This window comes from Psammomys obesus, unplaced genomic scaffold, assembly GCF_907164565.1.
Source record: "Psammomys obesus unplaced genomic scaffold, mPsaObe1.curated_primary_1811, whole genome shotgun sequence".
NCBI lineage: Eukaryota > Metazoa > Chordata > Mammalia > Rodentia > Muridae > Psammomys > Psammomys obesus.
In genome coordinates this window covers 19,096,360-19,116,578 of record NW_026596046.1, presented here as the reverse complement: position 1 = coordinate 19,116,578, position 20,219 = coordinate 19,096,360, and the positions used below count along the sequence as shown (strand labels likewise).

General features: G+C 50.6%; 1 protein-coding gene across 1 annotated transcript in view; it reads right to left on the bottom strand.

Moving 5' to 3' along the window:
• The window catches only part of Alpk3 (alpha kinase 3), a 41,757-nt gene extending 30,480 nt beyond the window's left edge, over positions 1-11,277 (bottom strand). Inside the window, exons 1-2 of the mRNA XM_055623610.1 lie at positions 11,124-11,277; positions 1,661-1,782 (exon numbers count right to left, since the gene is read on the bottom strand). Coding sequence (XP_055479585.1) covers positions 1,661-1,782; positions 11,124-11,266 — 265 coding nt within the window. The 5' untranslated portion in view covers positions 11,267-11,277. The remainder of the gene's footprint in view (positions 1-1,660; positions 1,783-11,123) is intronic.
• Positions 11,278-20,219: the final 8,942 nt, after the last annotated feature.

Genomic DNA, 20,219 nt, shown 5'->3' with positions numbered 1-20,219 from the left:
CCCCCCCCCCCCCCCCCCCCCGCCGGGATCCTGGAATGTGACAGCTGGAAACCACCCATGCCTTTGACTAACTGAAGAAAAACCAAAAGCAACCAAACAAAACCTGAAACAAAACAAACAAACAAAAAAAGGGTTCTTGGAGGTGAGTCTGGACCCTTTGAAATGGTGACTATACAGTGGAAGGTGACCAGGTCAGGGTGGTGCAGAGGGCAGCTGTGCTGAGAGCCTCGGGAAAGGAACAGTCCCTGGAGCCACCGTGCCCCAGCACTCTAACGTGAGCCTCAGGACTTCCTCCTTAAAGCCTGGCAGGGAGCTCGGTGGGAAGCCAACAGGTTTAGTGTTGATTCCAAACACTTGCTCACCGTGGGCTAGGTGCTCTTCCATTGACGATGTGTGAATTAATTCACTCAGGCTCTGCAACAAAGCCACCTACTTAGTGCCATATACCAGGAAGGAGGTGGAGTGAGGATTCCAAGCTGGACAGCTTGTCTCCAGGGTCGACACTTGGAATAACTACACATTACTGCCTCTCAGGCTGGATATACTCCCAAGCCACGACCAGCTCAACTGTTAAGTGGAATGCTCAAAAGATGGCTTCAGAGGCCACTCATCAGTATTGTGAGTGGACTTGAAGGGGAAGATGCTTGGATGAGTAGTTTGGAGGCTCATTGTCTTTGTTCTCTGTTTTTTTGAGACAGGGTCTCATGCAGCTTAGGCTGGCCTTGAACTTATTACGACCTTAAACTTTGGATCTTCTTGTCTTCCCAAGTGCTGGGGTTACAGACACAAACCACTGTGCCAGGTTCACGTAGTGCCAAGGATAAGACCCGAAGCATGATGTGTGCTAGACAGTACTCTACAACTGGCAACTGAGCTGCATCCTTGGTCATGAACACAGGTTTTAAAGAAGAAAGGCAATGTCACACACACACACACACACACACACACACACACACACACACACACACGTGGTTTCCAGAAGAAGAGACAGGGACACCAGTTCATACAAAGGGAGTTTAAACTGGGGAAAAGGCAAATCAACTGGTTTGGTACTCATAACCCACCTTCCCCTCCAGACCTATTCTAGCCTCCTGGAACCCTGCTCGCTAGTAGAAAGTTTTGGTGTCTTTAAAAACTCCGTATGTTATTATAAACGTGTTTGTTTTAATCCCAGGTGCGGGATATGGGGCTCCTATCCCCATAGGAGCAAACTATGTGCCTTGTGCGGGCTCTGAGAGGGGCTTTTTTCCAGCTGCAGAGAGTTTAATTCTGTGGACTCTGGAGAAGAACAAATGCCAGAGCCCAGAGAGAGAAAGGGGGCTCCGAGGGAGAAGGCTGCTACCTCCCCCCCCCACCACCACTGCTGTTCCTGGTTGCTGTTGATGCAGTTTGATGAGAACAAGTTGGAGATATCCTGAAATGAACTTTGGACTTGCCCCAAGGAACCCAACAACCCTAACCAGCAGGAAGTAGCTAAAGAGAACTATGCCCCTTTTCCCACACCAACCTTTTCCTCCTACCCAGTGCTGGGGTATTGGAAGGGACTGGGGTGGAGAAAGAAGGTAGAGGCATAAGAAATGCAAATAAAATAGTTTTAAAAAGTACTCCAACACTATCAGTGCATAAGCACTGCTCGGGACTGTATCAACAGCTTCATTACCTGTGACAATGCAGGTGAACCTGACATCACTGTCTTCAGACACAGCCCGGGACTTGAGCGTGGTCTCAAAGAGTGGCTGGGTCTCCTCTGTGAGCTGAGCAATGATGGAACAGAAGGTGCTCCTAGGGGAGAAAAAAAAAATCATTTAGAGTCCTCCCTACAAAATACACTCTGGCCTTGCCTTGCCTAAGTTTGAGTCTTACCTTGTTTGTCAGTCATTCTGTGGCCAAAGTTCCTAGGCATTCCTGGGAAAACCTTCATTCAAGAGGGCCTAGGCTCCCTGGCCAGGTTGGAGGTGGGTGCTAAGGGGTTGAATGGAACCTTGACCCCGGGCCATCCAGAAGGCAGGCAGCTGACAATTAGTTCAGGCTCCTGAGAACACCAAGCTGCCATCCTACATCTTCCCCATCAAGTTCTTACTGGGGGGTAGTGGGTAGCTGGCCTCACTCTCCATGCTCATCTCCAGGGAAGCCGGTGCATAGGAGAGACACACGCGTGGACGGGCCAAGCTTCAGAGATGAAGGCTGATCATAGCACCGCCACACCGAGGAAGGAAGAACCAGCCAGCCCTCAAGGCTTCAGAGGTCCTGAAGGCATGGAACACTACCCGAGAGTTCAGGCTCAGAAGGAAAGTGCCGGCACTTGTGAGCACAGGCCACGGTAGATGAAGAATGAGCTGGCAATGCCAGGGGCTTTGGCCCTGAAGGGGACTCTACTCTATGGACTGTCAAATGCAAGCCCCATGGCTCTGGCACTAGCAAGCCGGCTGTGATTTCTCCGCTCCATCCATCGACCCCCACATGCTGACGTGCAAACAAGGCTGGCAGCTGGAGAACTGCTTCCACAGACAGACTGGCTCCTGAAAAAGCCAGAACTCTGGGTTCCCTTGTGATAGAGTCCTTTTCGCAGAGCTCGGCTATATCTGCGGTCTTACTGTGTCTACCCCAAACTCAGCAGCAACCCTCAGGGCGTACAGTCCACTCCTCCCTGGGCACAGGAAACAGACCTCTGTGCCAAATCCTTTCATGGGCCAGCAAAGGCAGTGCATTCCCAGGCGTGAAGCTCAACCACATAGCCAGGTTGTATGGTACACAAGCAGTGCCCGGCCCCCACCCCTCCCTGGGGGCACACCCTTTGTGAGCAGCAGAGGGAAACATCAAGAGAAGCAGAAGGAATGGTGGAGAAAGACAAATGGCTCCAAGCTGCCTTTCCTTGGGCCTCCAGAAGAAGGGGTCACCCCCACATCCACATTTGCTTGCCTGGGACTCTTTTCCAGGTAGGGAGTGAGAGGTGTGGGAAAGCAAACAGAGGTTACCCCTACCTACTTTGCAGGGAGGAGGCTCCATGTCCAATGATCTTTTCGGTAGGCATTATTCTACACTTGAGTTCTAAGAGAAAGTCTGCAGCTCAGGATGTCTTTCAGATCTAGTAAGACTTGTGGACTGAAGGTGCCCAGGAATGCAGACTCCCAGGCACTTGGAGAGTTAGCAGGAGTCCTCCCTGTAAGGTCTGCCCAGGATGGGGATGTCCCTTAGATAAGGCTGACCCCTGGACCAGGCCTACGGGTTGTCCTAGAGCTAAGCTCCTCTTCCTTCTAAGTCATTTAGAAGTAGTGAAGCTTTTGGAACCTAGACTTTCAACTCCCTGTACATTCAGGGTCTAACATCTGGAAATGCTTCTTTTCTTTTTTTAGACAGCAAGTCGCTGTGTAGTCGAGAACTCGTGAGCTACCTGTCTCAGCCTTCCAAGCGGCTCTGATTTACAACCCTGAAAATGTTTCAAGTGTTTTGCTCTTTTTTTCTTTCTTCTTCTTCTTCTTCTTCTTCTTCTTCTTCTTCTTCTTCTTCTTCCTCTTCCTCTTCTTCTTTCTTTTCTTTTTCTCTGTTTCTCTTCTTAAGACAGGATCTCTCCATGTGGTCCTGGCATTCTTGAAACTTGCTCTGCAGACTACACTGGCCTCAAAGTTTCAGAAATCCACCTGCCTCTGCCTTCCAAGTGTTGGAATTAAAGCTATGCACCATTGCACTTGATTTAAAAATATTTCTTGTGCTATCATACTAATAGCAATTTCTGACTTTGAAGAACTTTCTAGAAATTTCTAAGCCAAATTATAGCCCAACTGCTGGTAATCCTTGTTACATTAAATAACTTTTTTTTTTTTTTTTGCTTGCTATTTGGAGCAGACTTGGGGTTTTATTTTATGAAATTTTGTATTAACTTTGTGTGTGAGAGCAAGAGTGTGTGCATGTGTGGAGAGAGAGAGAGAGATAAGTGTATGTGTAAAAAAGAAAGTGTGTGTGTATATGTGTGTGTGGAGAAAGACAGAGAGAGAACATGAGACTGTGTGAGTGGGAGGGGTCAGGACCCAGGTTGCCCCAGCACACACATGGAGATCAGAGGTCACCTTCACATAAGCTCTAGAGACTGAACTTGGATCACCAGGCTTGAAAGCCAAGTAGGAGCCTTGACCTGCTGAGGCATCTTTCTACCTTGTGTTTCCCTCTGGAACTTTTTGCTCGTTTGCTGAGACAGGGTCTCAGTGTGTAGCTCTGGATGCCTGGATCTTCCTATGTAGACCAGGCTGGGACAGAGAATGTCACTCTGTATTGTCATGTTGACCACCACGCAGCTTTCTGTCCTACCCTCTACTCTGTTGTGGAGTAGACGCCAGGTGTATCCTGTCCAGGCACGTACGAAACCAGGAAGTTCACACACATCTGGGAACCATCTCTGCAACCACGACACTTCCAAATTCTTCCAGTTCCAGGATTTTGAAACAGTATCATGAGCTAATACGTATCTTGAGAGAACTCCAGAATCGTGGGTTTCCATGATGTTCAAAGGAGCCTAACCCTCCCCTCGGGTTAGGCTCATGTGCCATTCCCTTCCCCTGAAAACACCCAGGTCTTCTCTCTTGGCACTTCCACATGTCACTCTGAATCAGCTGGGCTCTCTCTTCCTCCCAGACCAAAGTTTCCTCCATGTTCATCCCCATCAAGGACCAAGCACTCACTAAGAACTATTCAGAAACCAGTTGGCTAGACAGAAATCTCCCTGTGTTAAGAAAAAAAAAAGAGTGGCCAACTCTCCCCAAATCTCTCACTCTGGGAAGGGACCCAAGTGATGAGAAGTAGCCAGGGAACAGTTGCACTCTGACGGTAACAGTCAGTTCAGCCAGGGCTGGAGAGCTGTCCCCCAGCCTGGCAGGTGAAAGGGCAGCTTTTCAGCCAGCAAATCTCGACCACAGAGACTGGCTCAGGCTCTGAGCTGAGGCCCAGAGCCAGAGAATACGCAGGACAGTAAGGTGGTCTCTGGTCTCACAGAGCTCTGAGGGTGGGGAGGAGTCAATGGAAAGAAACTTTTAAAGGAAGAGAAGGTAGCAGATGAAGTTACAGGATGGCAGGGGGCGGAATGAAAAAGGCCTGGGCCGTTAGTCCAGGAAGGTGGGGCTTGTGTGGCAGCTGTCTGTCTGCTCTGTCCCCACAGGCTGAGGGCTATCGCTGCAGGCAGCCCAGCAGTTCCTGCCCACACCTCTATTCCTGACTCCCAGGCCCATGCAAGCATCTCGTGAAGGCCATGCCCATGTGAGTACCGTCCTACACCCTCCTCATCACTGTCCAGACCTCCCTTTGCCCCATGCAGCCTGGTTAGTCACCCAGTGGCCTCTTGAGGCCCCTCAGAAGCAGTCGGAGAACGAGATGCAAGGTGCGTTTACCTTCCAGAGCTGGGGGGAGACAACCGGTTGCTTGATAAGCTAAGCAAAAACAGTAAATGGAATCATTAGGCCCAGAAGCAAGGAGAGGAGGAGGCAAAATCAACAACAGTCACCAAGTATTAATCGGCCACCATCTGAGGCTCAAGGGCCTTTCTATTAAAAGGGACCAGCTGTCTTAGTTGGCGGCTCCTGTTAGCAGCAAGTGTCCTCACCGCTGGACACCAATAGATCTGAAACCAAGAGCTCATTAAAGGCAGCAGAGTCCAGGAAGTCGGTTAGGCAGAAGGGAGGTCCCTGGGGACTGTGCTTGAGAGAAAGGTGTACGTCAGGCAAGAGTTGCTTTCCCCGGAGGGAGTCAAAGCCTGTTCCCCCGCCCACAGCATACCTGACCTGGGTAGCTGCTGCTTCAATTCTTGCCTTTGAGAAAGAGCAGCAGCATTCCTAGAAATCCCCGAAAGGGCCGGGCCCTCGGAGAAGACAGGTGGCTCTGAGAACACCCACCATTAATATGTTAAAGTATGGTTAAAGAGCAAGGCAAATCAGCTGGGAGAGCGAAGGGGAGGAAAACGAAGCAGTTAATTGGGCAGGAGCTAGAGAAACCCAGCTCCCCAGAGCCAGCATCCCATCCTGCTTAGAGACCTGGGGCACAGACTAGCGCCTGCATCCTCTGAGGAGTGAGGCCCACACGGAAGTGGGGTACCAGTGCTGTGGTGTGAGACATCCTTGACCTCTTCCTCCAGGAGACCTCAGGTCTTTGGAAGATGGCAGGAACCATCCCACCCATACTCACCCCTTCCTTCACCTCACCCTTCTTTCCAGCACCTGTAGCCTGCTTACTGGCACTCAGGAAAGCGTGCGATTCCGTCTGTTGACAATTCACCAGCTTCTCTTTCATTGCACCTGGGTTTGGGATGCCACCAGCATTCTTCCAAATGCCTAAGCTCAACACCTGCCAACTCGAACTCTTTTTTTCCCCTGCTGCACAACTCCAACCAACGCTTTTCTCTCTTTCTCTTACACGTTATCCTTACTGTGATCCGATCTACATCCTGCCAGTTACACACTCCCCTACACACACCAACACATGATCTTCTCCTAGGCTGTTGTTCGGGTTTGGTTTGGTTTTTGTTACCCCGTTTGCTCGTGGGGTTGGTTTGGAGGTTGGGGGGACAGAGTCTCATGTAACACAGGCCAGCTTCGAACTTACTGTGTAGCCCAAACTGGTTTTTGAATTCACTCACGGCGATCCTCCTGCCTCAGTCTCCCAAGTGCTGGGATTACAGGCATATACCAGCATACCTGGCTTCACATACTACTCTGTAGAATATGCTGAGACGTGTCCTCTGCAAGGATGTGCAGATTCAACTTGAGGTCAACACCGACCCTCCCTTCCAATGTGCAGCAGCCAAGCCCTCCCTAACTGGCTCGGCCACATCCAGGCTATCAGTTCTCTTTCCTCCTGCACAGTTAAACCCCGCTTCCACAGCCTCCAAATCTACGTCTTTTTGCAGCTTCTCTGGCTCTTCACAGAGTGCTAGGCACACAGTGGGTAATCATGACGGTTTTTATGAAGAGAGAAGGAGAAAGGGGGAAGGCTTCTCAAACAGGAAGGGTCCTGCCCCACCTCCCCCCAGAGGGAGCTGCCGCTCCAGTCAGGGAAGGCGCACACACCGCAGGTGCCTTTGCTCTGAGCTTTAAAAATCCTCTGGGGGCGTTGTGGGCAGACTCTGCCTTAGTTCCGAGGTACTGGCCAACTCTCTCCTTTCCTGACCACAAACTGCCTTTGTCCCTGTCCTTGGCATTGAGAGTTTTCCCCCTTGAGTCTGGACCTCCTCCCTAGGAAGGAGAGGCTTGGGGCCAGCTTTCTAATTTACAACGGAAAATGACAGGTTCCACCTCCACCTCGTGGGCAAGAGACAGCGCTGGGGACAGAGAGTCCTCTCCACATCTCTTGGGCTGTTTGCATAATTTTGCCTCCTGGTCCCCCGTCTCTCAACATTACCCTTATGTGTTGGTTTGTTAAGGTTTATCTTTTAAGATTTTATTTATTATTTGTTTGTTTGCTTTCTTGCTTGTCTTGTTTTGTTTCGTTTCAAGACAGGATTTCTCTATGTACCCCTGGCTGTCCTGGAACTCGCTCTGTAGACCAGGCAGGCTGGCCTCGAACTCAGAGATCCACTAGGCTCCGCCTCCTGAGGGCTGGGATTAAAGGTGTGAGCACCACCATTGCCCGGTCTATTTTTATTATTTTAAAATTGTGTGTGTGTTTGTGTGCAGGTGCCTTCGAGGACAGAGACATCAGATCTGGAGCTGGGGTTACAGGCAGTGGTGAGCCACCTGCTGTGGGTGCTGGGAACTGAGACCTGCTCCTCTGAAAGAGCAACACCTGTTCTTAACAATCTCTCTGGTCTGATTTCTATTATTTTTAATTTTGTGTATGGGGTGGGGAGGATATGCAGATGTGTGCAGACACAGTCACAGGCCAGATGGTCTGCTGGGGCCTAGCTGACTAGAACAGAGGAGCTTCTGGGTGTGTGGAGGGTGGGCCGAGCCATGGGGCATCAGACACATCTAATGTTGGAGCCGAAGGGCTTTAGAGTTCTTGCCATGCTCCCACTGCAGAACAGGAATTTGGGACCCAGAGAGAAGAGCCCTAGGAGAATCCGGACAGGCATGGAAGCTGGGTGCCTCCCATCCTGCTGCTTTTTATCTATCCTGGGACATAAAAGGCTTCCAGAAAGTTCTGGCCCAGTGCCTTACTTTCCCTAACATCCCAGACAACCTACCTTACCCAAGAACAGCAGAGCCTGCGTCACAGGTCTGCCGCTCCTACGAGCCCACCAAGGAGCAGGGCCTTTGTGAAACAAGAGGCCAGGGACCTGCTAGTCAGTCATTATTGCTTACTCTCAGCTTTAAAGTACCGTAGCCTGCCGGGGTGCTACCCTCCTCGAGGGGTGAGGTCCTCACAGCTGGATGAGCAAAGAAACTGTCAATCAGATGGCACAGCCAAGAGGGAGTGTCCGCCTCTGACCTCAGTGAGCCCTGGAAGAGCCTTGAACTGACTTGAGACTAGAAACCCCTCCAGGGACCGTGGGGCAGGCAGGAAGTATAGGATACATAGAGATTCCGGAGCCCCAGCCACATGGCAATCGTCCATAGTTCCCACAGAAAGCCCAGCCTCAGAACCCTTGGGAGGGACCCCTTAGGAGCCCCACAGGGGGGCTGGAGAGATGGCTCAGTGGTTAAGAGCACTAGCTGTTCTTCCAAAGGACCTGGGTTCAGTTCCCAGCACCTACTTGGAAGCTTACAACTGTCTATAACTCCAGTTTTATGAATTCTGACACCTTGCATACCAATGCACAGAAAATAAAATTAAATAAATGATTAAAAAAAGAAAAAGCTCCACAGTGAGCAGGGTATCCCAGCACTTGGGAGGCAGAGGCAGGTGGACCTCTGCGAGTTCCAGGCCAGCCTGGTCTACAGAGCGAGCTCCAAGAGAGTCAGGGATACATAGAGAAACCCTGTCCCCCCAAAACAAACAAAACCAAAAGGTTTCACAGCAGACTCACAGAAAGGCACACCCAGAATATAGTAGAGCCAAAACGAGTAAGGGCAGAACTTGCCTCTCAGCCAGGACCCTGGGGTAGTCAGGCCTCAGCTGGCCTGGAGCTGGACACAGCTAGGAGAGTCCTCAGGGGACCCCTGTTCTTCTTTGTTCCTTGGGCTCTCTCCACCCCCACAGGCAGCAGAAGCAGACTGGGAAGCTCCTCCTCCAGCACAAGACAGACCTTCCCACAGTCCTGGAAACCGCCCCCCCCCCCCCCCCCCCCCCCCCCCCCCCCCCCCTGGCACCCCCCCCCCCCCCCCCCAGAGCCCACTTCACCATCCTTTTTGGCCATAGGCTCTTCCAGAAGCCAAGCAAATCTGGCTGCTCTTGTCAGGACCCGTGGGGGGTCTGTAGCCAATTGGCAGAAGGTGGAAAAGTCCAGGAGGAAACTGTCCCAAGTCCAGGACTAGAAAAAAACGTCTCTCCCACTTCTCCTGTCCGGAGCCTTCAGATACCCAACAAGAACAGCCTTCTAACAGCATCCCCATTAAGGTCCAAGGACCCAAGCCAGATTGGCTGTTTTTTACTTCCAGCCCTCCATCTGGCACGCTATGTCTAACCCAAACTCCACCAGGAAGCAGCTCCATGCCCCAGCCTCCAGCCCTGTTCCCAACAGCCCAGATCCTGAACCCGCTCCCCTCTGCCTGGCTCTCAGACCGTTCTTTCTTCCCTCCCTCCACTGCTACATCTCCAAGAAGAACCCTGCTTCCTCTTCTTCGCCTTGTTCCACTGGCATTGACAGAGGCCCGACACAGACAGAAGCAATGCCTGGATAAGTCATGGGGCCAAGGAGGTAAGGGTCAAAGTCATTGAGACCAAGTGAGCTAAACGTGAGGCTCTTTACGTGGGGAGGCAGCTTCACGGAGGACTACACAGGCAGAGACCATCACTGGGGGAAGTGGTGCTCCACCATAACTCCCAGCAGCCCCGGAGCCTGGTAGAGTCTGACTCAGTCACTAACACCAGCCCTCAGAGCTGCCCCAAACATGTGACACCATTTGCCGAGTTTTATGCAGAAACAGGTTCCGGTTACATTTGAACTTTTCCAACTCCAAGGTCAATAGGACTGAGGCGATCCAGGAGGAAGTGCCCAGGACTTTTCCTGACTGTCCTTGGTGTCTGTTTTTGTGCTCTTTTTTGAGCAGACGGCAGAAATCTGGAGATAGTGTCTCAGAGAAGCACAACACACAAGCCAGATTCTGGCACTAAGAGGTGAAGCCTATTCCAAGGGCCACCCTGTCACATTTCCCTTTGGAAAAAAACGGGCCCAAGAGCAGAGGGAAGCCGAGCTGCCCACAAAGGGCAGGAGGTTTCTGTCTCTGGGGCAATGCACTCATTCTTGAGTGCCTGCATCTTTGAGCAGAAAGCTTTCCTATTGCCTGCGTATCCTTGTAACGAAGGACGGCAAAGCTCCTGAAACAAAGCCTTCAAACTTCTTTCACTCCAAGAAGTCCAAGGAAGGAGTCTTTCTACCTCTCCGGCGGCATCTCAATCCCCACTTGGTCTCCACTGGGCAGAGCAATTGACTCCCTCAGAGCTTCAAGCCTTAGCTAGATCCCTCCCCTGGTTTCCTGGACAGGGCCACCAGCCACCTCCTGGCACCCCTTCCTCTCAACCAGACACAACACGGTGCTGGAAGGCCAAAGCCCTAGGCCCCGGGGAGGAACTTCAGTTATCTCAAGGCTGATCTCTGTCTCTCAGAGCTAAACAGCCTCCACTGGCTACCCCACACCCACCCACCAGCAGCTTCCCCTCCTCTGAAGCCTGAGGAATTTCAGCCACTCCGGATCTCCTTATCACTAACTGTGGAATTCAGCCCTGGGAGTAGCCCGGTGTGGGTGAGGGAGATAAGGAAAGCCTTCGTGCCCCTGTAAAATCATCCCAAACCGGGCTTTTCTCCTCTCTCTGGCCACACATTTGAGGCCCGCTGGGCCTCAAGAGGTCAAAAGGGTACAATAAGGGTCCCTTCTGGCCCGGTTCTATCCCCAGAACTCAGGGCCTTGAGAAAGTTTGAGGGCACAGGCGTCACCAGGGTTCCAGGGCTTCGGGGTGCGCTTGAGAACCTGACCACACCGGGCCACCACCCAAGGAGCAAAGAAGCAACCGTGGGCAGGAGTAGGGGGGGCAGGGGGGCAACTCACCTAGTCTCCGGCCGCACACTGAGCAGGTAGCTGCGACTGGCTGGGCCAGGCGTCCACACCGGCCCATTGTCCTCGCCATCGCCACCGGCCCCTGCCCGTCCACCCAGGCCCCAGCCCCGGCCCTCGGCCCTCCGCGACCCCATGGCACCGCTGTGCCTGCCTCCAGCCCCGGCTCCTGCCCGCCCGCTGACGCGCGGGCCCCTATTTATAGTCCGGGGCTGCTGTCACCTGCTGCTGTCCCTCCCCCAACCAGCTCGGCTCTAAAGCCTGACCAGGGAGAGCCAGGGAGGCCTGCAGAGAAACGCTGCGCATGCCAGCTCTGGGACAGAAGGATGGGTGCTTAGAACCCCGGGCTGCGCCATGCCGCAACCTTCTTCTAGCTCCTTTCCAGTTTTCAGAGAAACTTGTAGAAAAAGGGCAGCGAGGAGATCCTAGGACAGGGGGAGAGAGATCCTGAAAGTGGCCCCACTGACCTCCACCTGGCCAGGGGTTGTTAGACAAACTTAGACACCTCAGACAAACACTGTCACCCCTATCAGCGACCTCCCTCTGTCCAAAGGAGCCCAAAATTTCTGGGTACACATTCTGTCTGTCCCCAGGAACCCTTACCAGCATCTAGCATATATTAGTGGCTCAACAAAGGCTTCTAGAATAATCCAACCTCTTCCCCTTCAGGCTCCATTTCCTAAGGTCAGAAGGGGGAAATGAGCCAAGTCCTAATGCCTAGAAAAATTATTATATCCTTCAACTTTCCAGAGCAAGCTGCCAAGCGCCACTTAAACCTGGCGCTTACTTTTGGGAGTGACCCCAGGAGGTTTATCTGTCCCTGACCACAGACCCAACCTGTGCCAATTAAAGGTCTTTGCCAAAACAGCCTTTTATTCTCTCTCTCTCAGCCCTGGCTTTAAGGCAAGTGCTAGGACTACAGGGGTATGCCATCATTCTGATTTACCAAAACATTATATACATATATGTGGGTATGTATGTATGTGTACATATACATACATATATGTATATATACATACATAGATATATATATATATATATACATACTTATATATACATGCATACATATATACATAGCATTCAACCAGTTGGAAGAGGCAGCTGAATACTTGGGTGAAAGACCTGTGACCCTCCCCACATCTTCTTCAAGAGTCAACAAGCCCAGCTGAGATGATCTTTTGCCAGCAGACATGGCTGACCTGATTAAGATGGTGGCAGTTTGGTTTGGACGGCACTCCTACATACAGCAGGGCAACTCCTGTCTTTCCACCATAAAGGGCCTGGAGATAAAACTCAGGTCATCAGATCTGCTTGGCAGCAGAAACTGTCTTTTTTTATGTTAACATCATTTCCTTCCATTTTCTTTTCTTTCCTTACTCCAAACTCTTCCTTGTACTCCCTCTTGCTGTATTTCAAATTTATGGCCTCTTTTTCTTTAATTATTGTTACATCCATGTGTGTATATATATGCATTCCTAAACACACATAAATGCACTCTGCTTGTTCTGTATGATATCACCTGTATGTGTTTGCAGGGATGACCATTGGTATTGGAGAAATCAGTTGGCACTCTTCCCTGGGGAAGGCTGTTTGTCTTGCTCTTGGCATTCCTTACTTGCCTGGAGGTTTTTGTCTGTTTTTGAGGCCCTGTGAGATTCCCCCCTTCCGTGTTAGCATCTTCACTTGTGTCCTCCTTGTTCAGGCCATGTTTGGGCAGCCATGCTGGTGAGACCTCATGTCTATAAAGCTTCTGACATTTCTAGAAGACACGGTCTTAGAGAAGCTTAGTGTTCCTCTTTCTACCCCTTCTCTTCAACAATGATCCCTGAGCCTCAGCTGTAGGAGTTGTGTTATGACTCCAGGCCCCGTTCATCTTTGTTCTTGGGTCTCTGGGGGTACTGGGGTGAAGATCCCTCTAGCCACAGCACCAGCCTTCAAATATCTGCCAACTTCTGTGAAACTTTGGGTTTCTTGTTGGGATCTTTTGAGCGCTCATATGTCAGGCTAGGACTGAGGTCTCATGACTCCAGCCGCCAAGAAGCTTACAATATAGTAAGAGAGATGAACACGTAAGACACTCGCTGCAAGGGTCAATGCATGGTTGCAGAACTAGAGAGAGGGGCATAAAAGCATAGAAAGACAGTGGTTACTTCTGCTGGGGGAAAACGGAATATTTCACACAGAAGCAGCAGTGTGCAGGAATACAGAAGATACGCATGTCACCCACATAGAAAGGAGATGGAGAAGCAGAGAGGCAGTCACCAGGCAGGAATGGAGCCTGAAGGCCTAGTTTAGCACGCCGTGGGAACAGTCTAAAACTTTTCAACATGAGCAACTGTTTCCCTACGTTTTCTGGGCTTCTAAAGTCCTCTCTATGCAAAAGGCACAATCTATAAAATGTTTTTGAGATTTAGTTATTTTTTTTAATTGCTTGTCTGTGTGTCTGTATACTATGTGAATGCAGTGCCCACTGAGGCCAAGAGAGGGCGTAGGATACCCTGGAAGTGGAGTTACAGACGGCTGTTAGCCACCTGTGGGTGCTGAGAATGGAACCCAGGGCTTCTGGAATAGTCAGTGCTTTTAACCACTGAGCCATCTCTCCAGCCCGGAGAGGCAAAAATCTAATCCTTTTTTGTTTGGTTTAGTTAAAACTCATCTTTCTCATGCTGCCCTTCTTTCTTGTGATCTGAAGATTTAAACAGGCGTTACTTCATCTAAGTCCCTGAGGATGGGGCAAAGCCGATCATGGGGTGTCAGAGAGCTCCAGGGATGGAGAGATAGGGAACTCCTGTCCCCTGAAGTTTACAGTCCACCAACAGAAGGGAGAGCATGCACAGTGTTGTCCAGTTGCACTGGCTTAGGTCCAGAGAGTAACGCAACTTCCCAGAGTGGCTTTGTGACTGAGGGTGATATCCTTGGACTCCAGTTTTTCTCTGTAAAAGGGAGTGGGCAATCTATTTGTGATCTTTGACCTTTTGCTTGTTCATTCAGAATGCAAGGAGGTTTTGCTTGTTTTTATTTGCTTGTGGTGTATGTGTGTGTGTGTTTATTTATTTTTTTTAATGTTTATTGGTGTTTTGACTGCATGAACTTCATGCCTGTGTATCATATACATGCAGGGCCCTTGGAGTTCAGAAGAGGGTATCTGGTTTCCTGGAAGTGGAGTTACAGGAGGTTGTGAGCTGCCATGTGGGCGCTGGGAACCAAATCAAGGTCCTCTGGAAGAGTAGCCAGTGCTCTTAACTGCTAAACTATCTCTCCAGTCCATTTGTTTTTTTGAGACAAGGTCTCACTGTGTACCTCAGGCTGGCCTGGGATTCATGAATCCTCCTTCTCAGCCTTCCAAGCGCTGGGATGATGGTTGTGCACCACACATGGCTCTTCAGCAGATTTTTTTCAAACAGTCATAATTAGCACACGTCAGGCTTTATGCCAGATGCTGAGGGTACAGAGTCAACGCTATAGTCTGTCCTTGTGAGTCTCTCAAGCATGAAGGAAAAAAAACAGAATCTCCGTAAACTCACTGCTGGAGCTTTGTAGGTGGTGCTGAGAGCCAGCAGGAGCAGGGGCTCTGGCTTTGTCCTAGGAGACAATAGTGCGAGCAGCAGTCAGTGCTTGCTCTTAGGAATGAATGGTGAGAGAGGGCAGCCTGAATTTGTTGTGGGTGCCACGATCACCTTTCCTGGTGTCTCTGTGTGTGAGTGCATACGGGTATGTGTGTGTGAAACCAAAAGCCAATGTCAACTAGCTTCCTCAATTGCTCTCCATTTCTTCTGTTTTCTGAGACAAGGCTTCTCTCTCCATCCCTTGGCTGCTCTGGAACATTCTCTGTAACCCAGGCTGGCCTCAAACTCAGAGATCCACCTGCCTCCTTGTCCCCCAGCGCTGCCACCACCTGGCTGCTTTACTGTTTGTTTTTTTTTAATATTTATTTATCTTTCCCAGCACTCGGTGTCTGTGTGGGCACAGGCATTTCCACGATGTGAGTGCAGGTGATAGAACAATTTGAGGGAGTCAGGTCTCTCCTACCATGTAGGGTTCCAGGGATCGAGCTTAGTGTGTCAGGCCTGGCAACAAGCTTTTTATGTGCTCGGCTATCTTGCCAGCTTCTCACTTTATTATTGGTTTGAGGCAGTCTGACTACTCCTGGCTGGACTGGTGCTCGCTACATAGAGCTGGACTTGAATTCACAGAGGTCCACCAGCCTCTTCCTCCCGAATGCTGGGACTGGAGGTGTGTGCCACCATCCTTGGCCTCCTCTCTTTAGTTTTTTGAGATCAGGTCTCTCCCTGATCTTAGAGCTGCCTGATTCAGTGCACCCCAGAGATCCTGCTCTTTCCAGTACTGGGATCCTAGAGACATACAGACCAGTAATCCCAGCATTCGGGATGTCGTAGCAAGAGAATCGGGAGTTCATGGTCATTCTCAGCTATAAATCAAGTTTGGGGCCAGCCTGGGCTACAGGGGACCCTGTCTTAGAAAAGAGAAGGGGGCTAGAAGATGCTTCAACAGTGTCAAACACTTGCTGTTCTTAGAAGAGGGCCAGGATTCAGTACCTAGCACCCACACGGTAGCTTACAACCATCTGTAACTCCAGTCTCAGAGATCTGATGTTTTCTTTTGTTTTCTACCAGCACCAGGCACATACACAGTGCACATACATACCTGCAGGCAAACATTCACATGCAAAATATAAACAAAAGAAAAAAAAAATACCTAAACCCCCAAACAGAACAACAGCCATAGCACACTGAGTGCTGCTCACCAGGCTCCAGTCCCGCCGTCACCCTCTCTGGTGACTCAGCCTGGCAGCAGGTAACTGACCTTGTCCTCTCGGGGGACCTTCACCCTCCCTTCCCTTTAGCAAGGCAATTGACTGCCTGGCACTCCAGCATTGTCACCAGGGATTCCTCTGCCTCTAAAGTGCCAGCCCATTATCCTTCCCCCGCCCGCCCAGGCCTACACTTGTCTTTGGGAACAGCTCTGAACCTCCCTTCTCCAGTCCCTGTGCTCTTTCATTTATTCTTTATCCCCCCCCTCCCACCCCCCATCTCCACACACATAGGAACATAATGTTCAGGGAACGGACGGACGGTAACTTCACCTGTGTGCTGGGTAGTTTCCTGCCAACTAGACACAAGCTGAAAGTCATCGTAGAGACGGGACTTCCATTAAGAAAATACCTCCATAGAATCAGGCTGCAGGCAAGCCTGTAGGACATTTTCTTAATTGGTGATTGATGGGGGAGGGCCCTGCCCATTGTGGGTTGGGCCACCCCTGGACTGGTGGTCCTGGGTTTTATAAGAAACCAGGCTGAGCAAGCCAATAAGCAGCACTCCTTCATGGCCTCTGCCTCAGCTCTTGTCTCCAGGTTCCTTCCCTGTCCCGACTTCCTTCAGTGATGAACTGTGATGAGGAAGTGTGAGCCAAATAAACACTTTCCTTCCCAACTTGCTTTTTGATCATAGTGTCTCATCGCAGCAATAGAAACCCTGACTAAGACAACCTGTGCTTGAGTCAGGAATCTTGTAGTCCTTGCCCCTGGACCTTCTACTAAGTCCATGTTATAGGTGCCTGACTTAGAATCTGACTATGGACTCCATCCTGCTCAGGGGAGGACCAGTGTTTATGGTGCCCCAGGTTTCAGCAGCTTGGCCATCTATTTCACAGTCTCAAAAACTGACCTTTTCATTTTCCTCTTCTAATTCTTCCAAGTTAGACCCCACAATGCGGGGTGTGGTGGCTCACATATGTAATTTCAGCTCTTAAAAGGCTGAAGAAAGAGGACTGCCATTAGTCCAAGTCCAGCCTGGGCTACATAGTGAGGTTTAGGTTAGCCTAAACTAAACTGTGAAACCATGTCTCAAAAAAAAAAAAAAAAAAAAAAAACGTGGGCCAGGAGATGGATCAGGAAGAGAAGGCTTTCAAGGAGAAACAAACAAGGGGCAAAGAAACGGGAGGAGCCAAAAGCAAAAGCTGTGGGGATGTACCTCCTGCCACAGGAGCAATTCAGAAATCTGGCAAGAAGGCTGGAGAAATGAGGCAGCAGCTGAGGGCGTCGGATGCTCTTCCAGAGGACCGAGGTTCAATTCCCAGCACCCACCTGGTGATTCACAACCATCTGTAACTCTAGCTTCGGGGGATCTGACGCCCTCTGCTGGCCTCTGTGGGCGTGTACACAGTGCGCATACAGGCAGACAAAATACCCATAAACTTCAAATCAGAAAGTTATTAATTAATTAAAGAAGAAATCTAGCAGAAAGCGAGCTGCTCCTGTGGCTGAGGTGATGGCAAACTCTCTCTCATAACTATTTAAAATCTGGCCTCTGCCATGGCTCCTTTTGCCATCCACAGCTGGAGCAAAGTGTTGTCTTAGAACCGCCATTCAGTAAAAGAAACCTTTGTAAATAGTAATTATAAACAGAAATTAAATTCTGACTTCCCCCTGTGCCTGCCTCGCTCACCTTGGCCAACTGCTCCCTCAAAGCGTGAGGGAGGGGAGAATGCTGGGTTTGGGGGCTCTTGCCTGTAACTTCAGCACCAGGAAGAAAGCAGGGTGACTGTTAGGAGCTTGGCGCCAGCCTGAGCTGCGTGCTGAGGCCCCGTCACAGAAAACAAAGGGAAAACAGCAGAGTAGAACTACAAGTTCAAGGTGAACCTGGGCTACGCAAGGAGACACTGAAGCAGAAAACTAAACAAAAGCCCCACAGGGCAAAGTGATGTTGTTTTTGAAGAACGGGCTAGCGTTATCATCCTGTGTCATACCAACCTCTGCTTCAGAGTGTATTATTGTTCCCTTCCAAGGCTCCCAGAATCCTGGCTTTCTCAGCAGTTTGCCCTCAGCTTTCTATCCTCTCCTGCCGGGCTTCCCTCCCTACGACTGTGAAGGCTATTAAGTGTTTGCTTTTCCCTGAGATATTGACCCTTCCTTTCACTGCTGAACTTCTCAGAAGAGCTCAAAGAGACCCGGTTCCCTTATCAAGCTGTGATGGGTTTAGCTGACCTGGGTTACAAAGTACAGACAATGGCCTTCCGGACAAGGGCAGAGCAATCCCATTGCTATGCTCAACAAGAACGGCCAGATGCTAGTGCCTGAGGGCTAATTCCATTTCCTAGAGAGCAGAGTTAGTCCCCCACATTGGGACAGGAGTAAGTTGAGGCCACAGCTGCAAGGGAGGAAACTGACAGTGTCCAAACAGGGCTGACAAGAAGGGAACTTACCTCAATGATGCCTTCATCCCCACATTGCCATCACTGGACCTCAGCACTAGTTAGAATGCTCATCCTGGAGGTGCCTGGCCCCTGCACACCCAGCTCCAGGCTAAGACATGCCTCTGCCACGTGCAGCTCACCTCATTTTTCCTTCATTCCAAGTTAAACTCCATTCCAAGGCAGCTCAATCTGGGCCCATGGAAGCCTAACTCCTCGTTTGGCATAAACGCTGCAAATGTGCAGACACCGCCCACAGGACATCTTCTCCTTGCTGTTGCTTTGCTCTTGACACAGGGTTTCACTATGTGGTGTCTGGATGATGTGGAACCGGCAATACAGACCTGGCTGGCCTCCAGCTCAGAGCTCTGCCTGCCTCTGCTTCCAGGATGCTCCCCATCACACCTGGCTCTTTTTCTTTTTAAATGTGTGAGGTGTGCCTGTGTGCGCACTTGACCTTGTAGGGCATGTAGAGGCCAGAGGTTGTCTCTCCACGATTACTTTTTGAGGCAAGGTCTCCTAGAAGCTCACTGAGCTGGACTGGCTGGCCAGTGAGTCCTCAGGATCCTCTTGCTGCCACTCCCATCATCCCTCAGCACCGGGATTACAGGCATGTGGGTTTTTGAAATGGGACTCAGGTCTTCAAGCTTGCACAGCTGACCTTTCCCACAAGCTGTGGTCCACGACTGGGTCCAAGATCAGTTAGGGTTTTCTTTTATGACATCACTAGCTTCCTCTCCAAGATGTGCAGACTGGTGGCCTGGCTCAACACTTCAACTTAATCTGTGAGCCTACACTCCCCTCCTCCATCGCCTCCTCTTTCATTTGCTTTACTTTTAAGTCAAGTCCTAAGTCCACAAAACCAAGATCTGCTGCTCTTTCAATCCATGAGATTACCTCACACTGTAGGCTGTCCTTCCTTCAAGCTGATCTTCAAGTGATTGCAGTGCAAGTGTGTGTGTGTGTGTGTGTGTGTGTCCCACACAGGCTAGGCAAGCACTCCAGCACTGAGCTATATCCCTGGCTTCTTTCTGATTTCTGTGTTTTGAGTCAGGGTTCTCACTAAGCTATACAGGCTACCTTTGAGCTCATTGTTGGCCCGGCAGGCCTTGAACTGTCCATCCTCCTGCCTCAGGCCCTGAGCGGCTTGGATTACAGGCCTGCACCAATGGCCATAACACAGTCCTCTTGAATGCATGTCTGATCTCCCTCCAAGAGCTTAGGCAGCTGTGCCTCTCTCCCAAGAGGGTGGAGCCTCTGGGTCCTGCCCTTGTGGGATGAGCTGGCCAGTCTGACATGTTCCTATCCAGGGACTGGAGATGTGGCCACAGCTGTGTTGGAGTAAGTGGACACCAATTAAAGGATTACTGGTAGCAAGAGGACACTCTGATTCTAGTTTGATTGGAAGGGGAATCTGGATCTCCAGAGCAGGGCAACCCGGCTGGGTGTTCTCTCTAGCCTACATGCTCTCATCGCTCACCACACTGCCACATTGCTACCCACCCAGGCTCCTTCCAGGGGACAGGGTAACCAGGGTCACAGGGGAGCAGTTAGTTGAGCCCAGTAGACCGACTCATCTTCAACGGAGCCTAGAAAAGCCTCCCAACCTTGGCTTCTCCTTTTAGGGCAAACCAGCCCTTTTCTTCCTATCAGCTATTCCTTATTTCTCTCATCTCCCTATCAAGTCTTTTTTTCCTCTTCCCCAGCCCCATCCTGAGGACTGAATATGAGCAAATGCTCTCACTCTAAGCAGTATCCCCAGCCTTCCCTTCCCTTCTCACCAAGTCAGCCAAGCTCATCTGGAACTTGATCCTTCTCTCAGTGCTCCAAGCAGCCAAGATTACAGGCTTGTTGCTACCAAGGCTTTTCTGAAGCAATTTC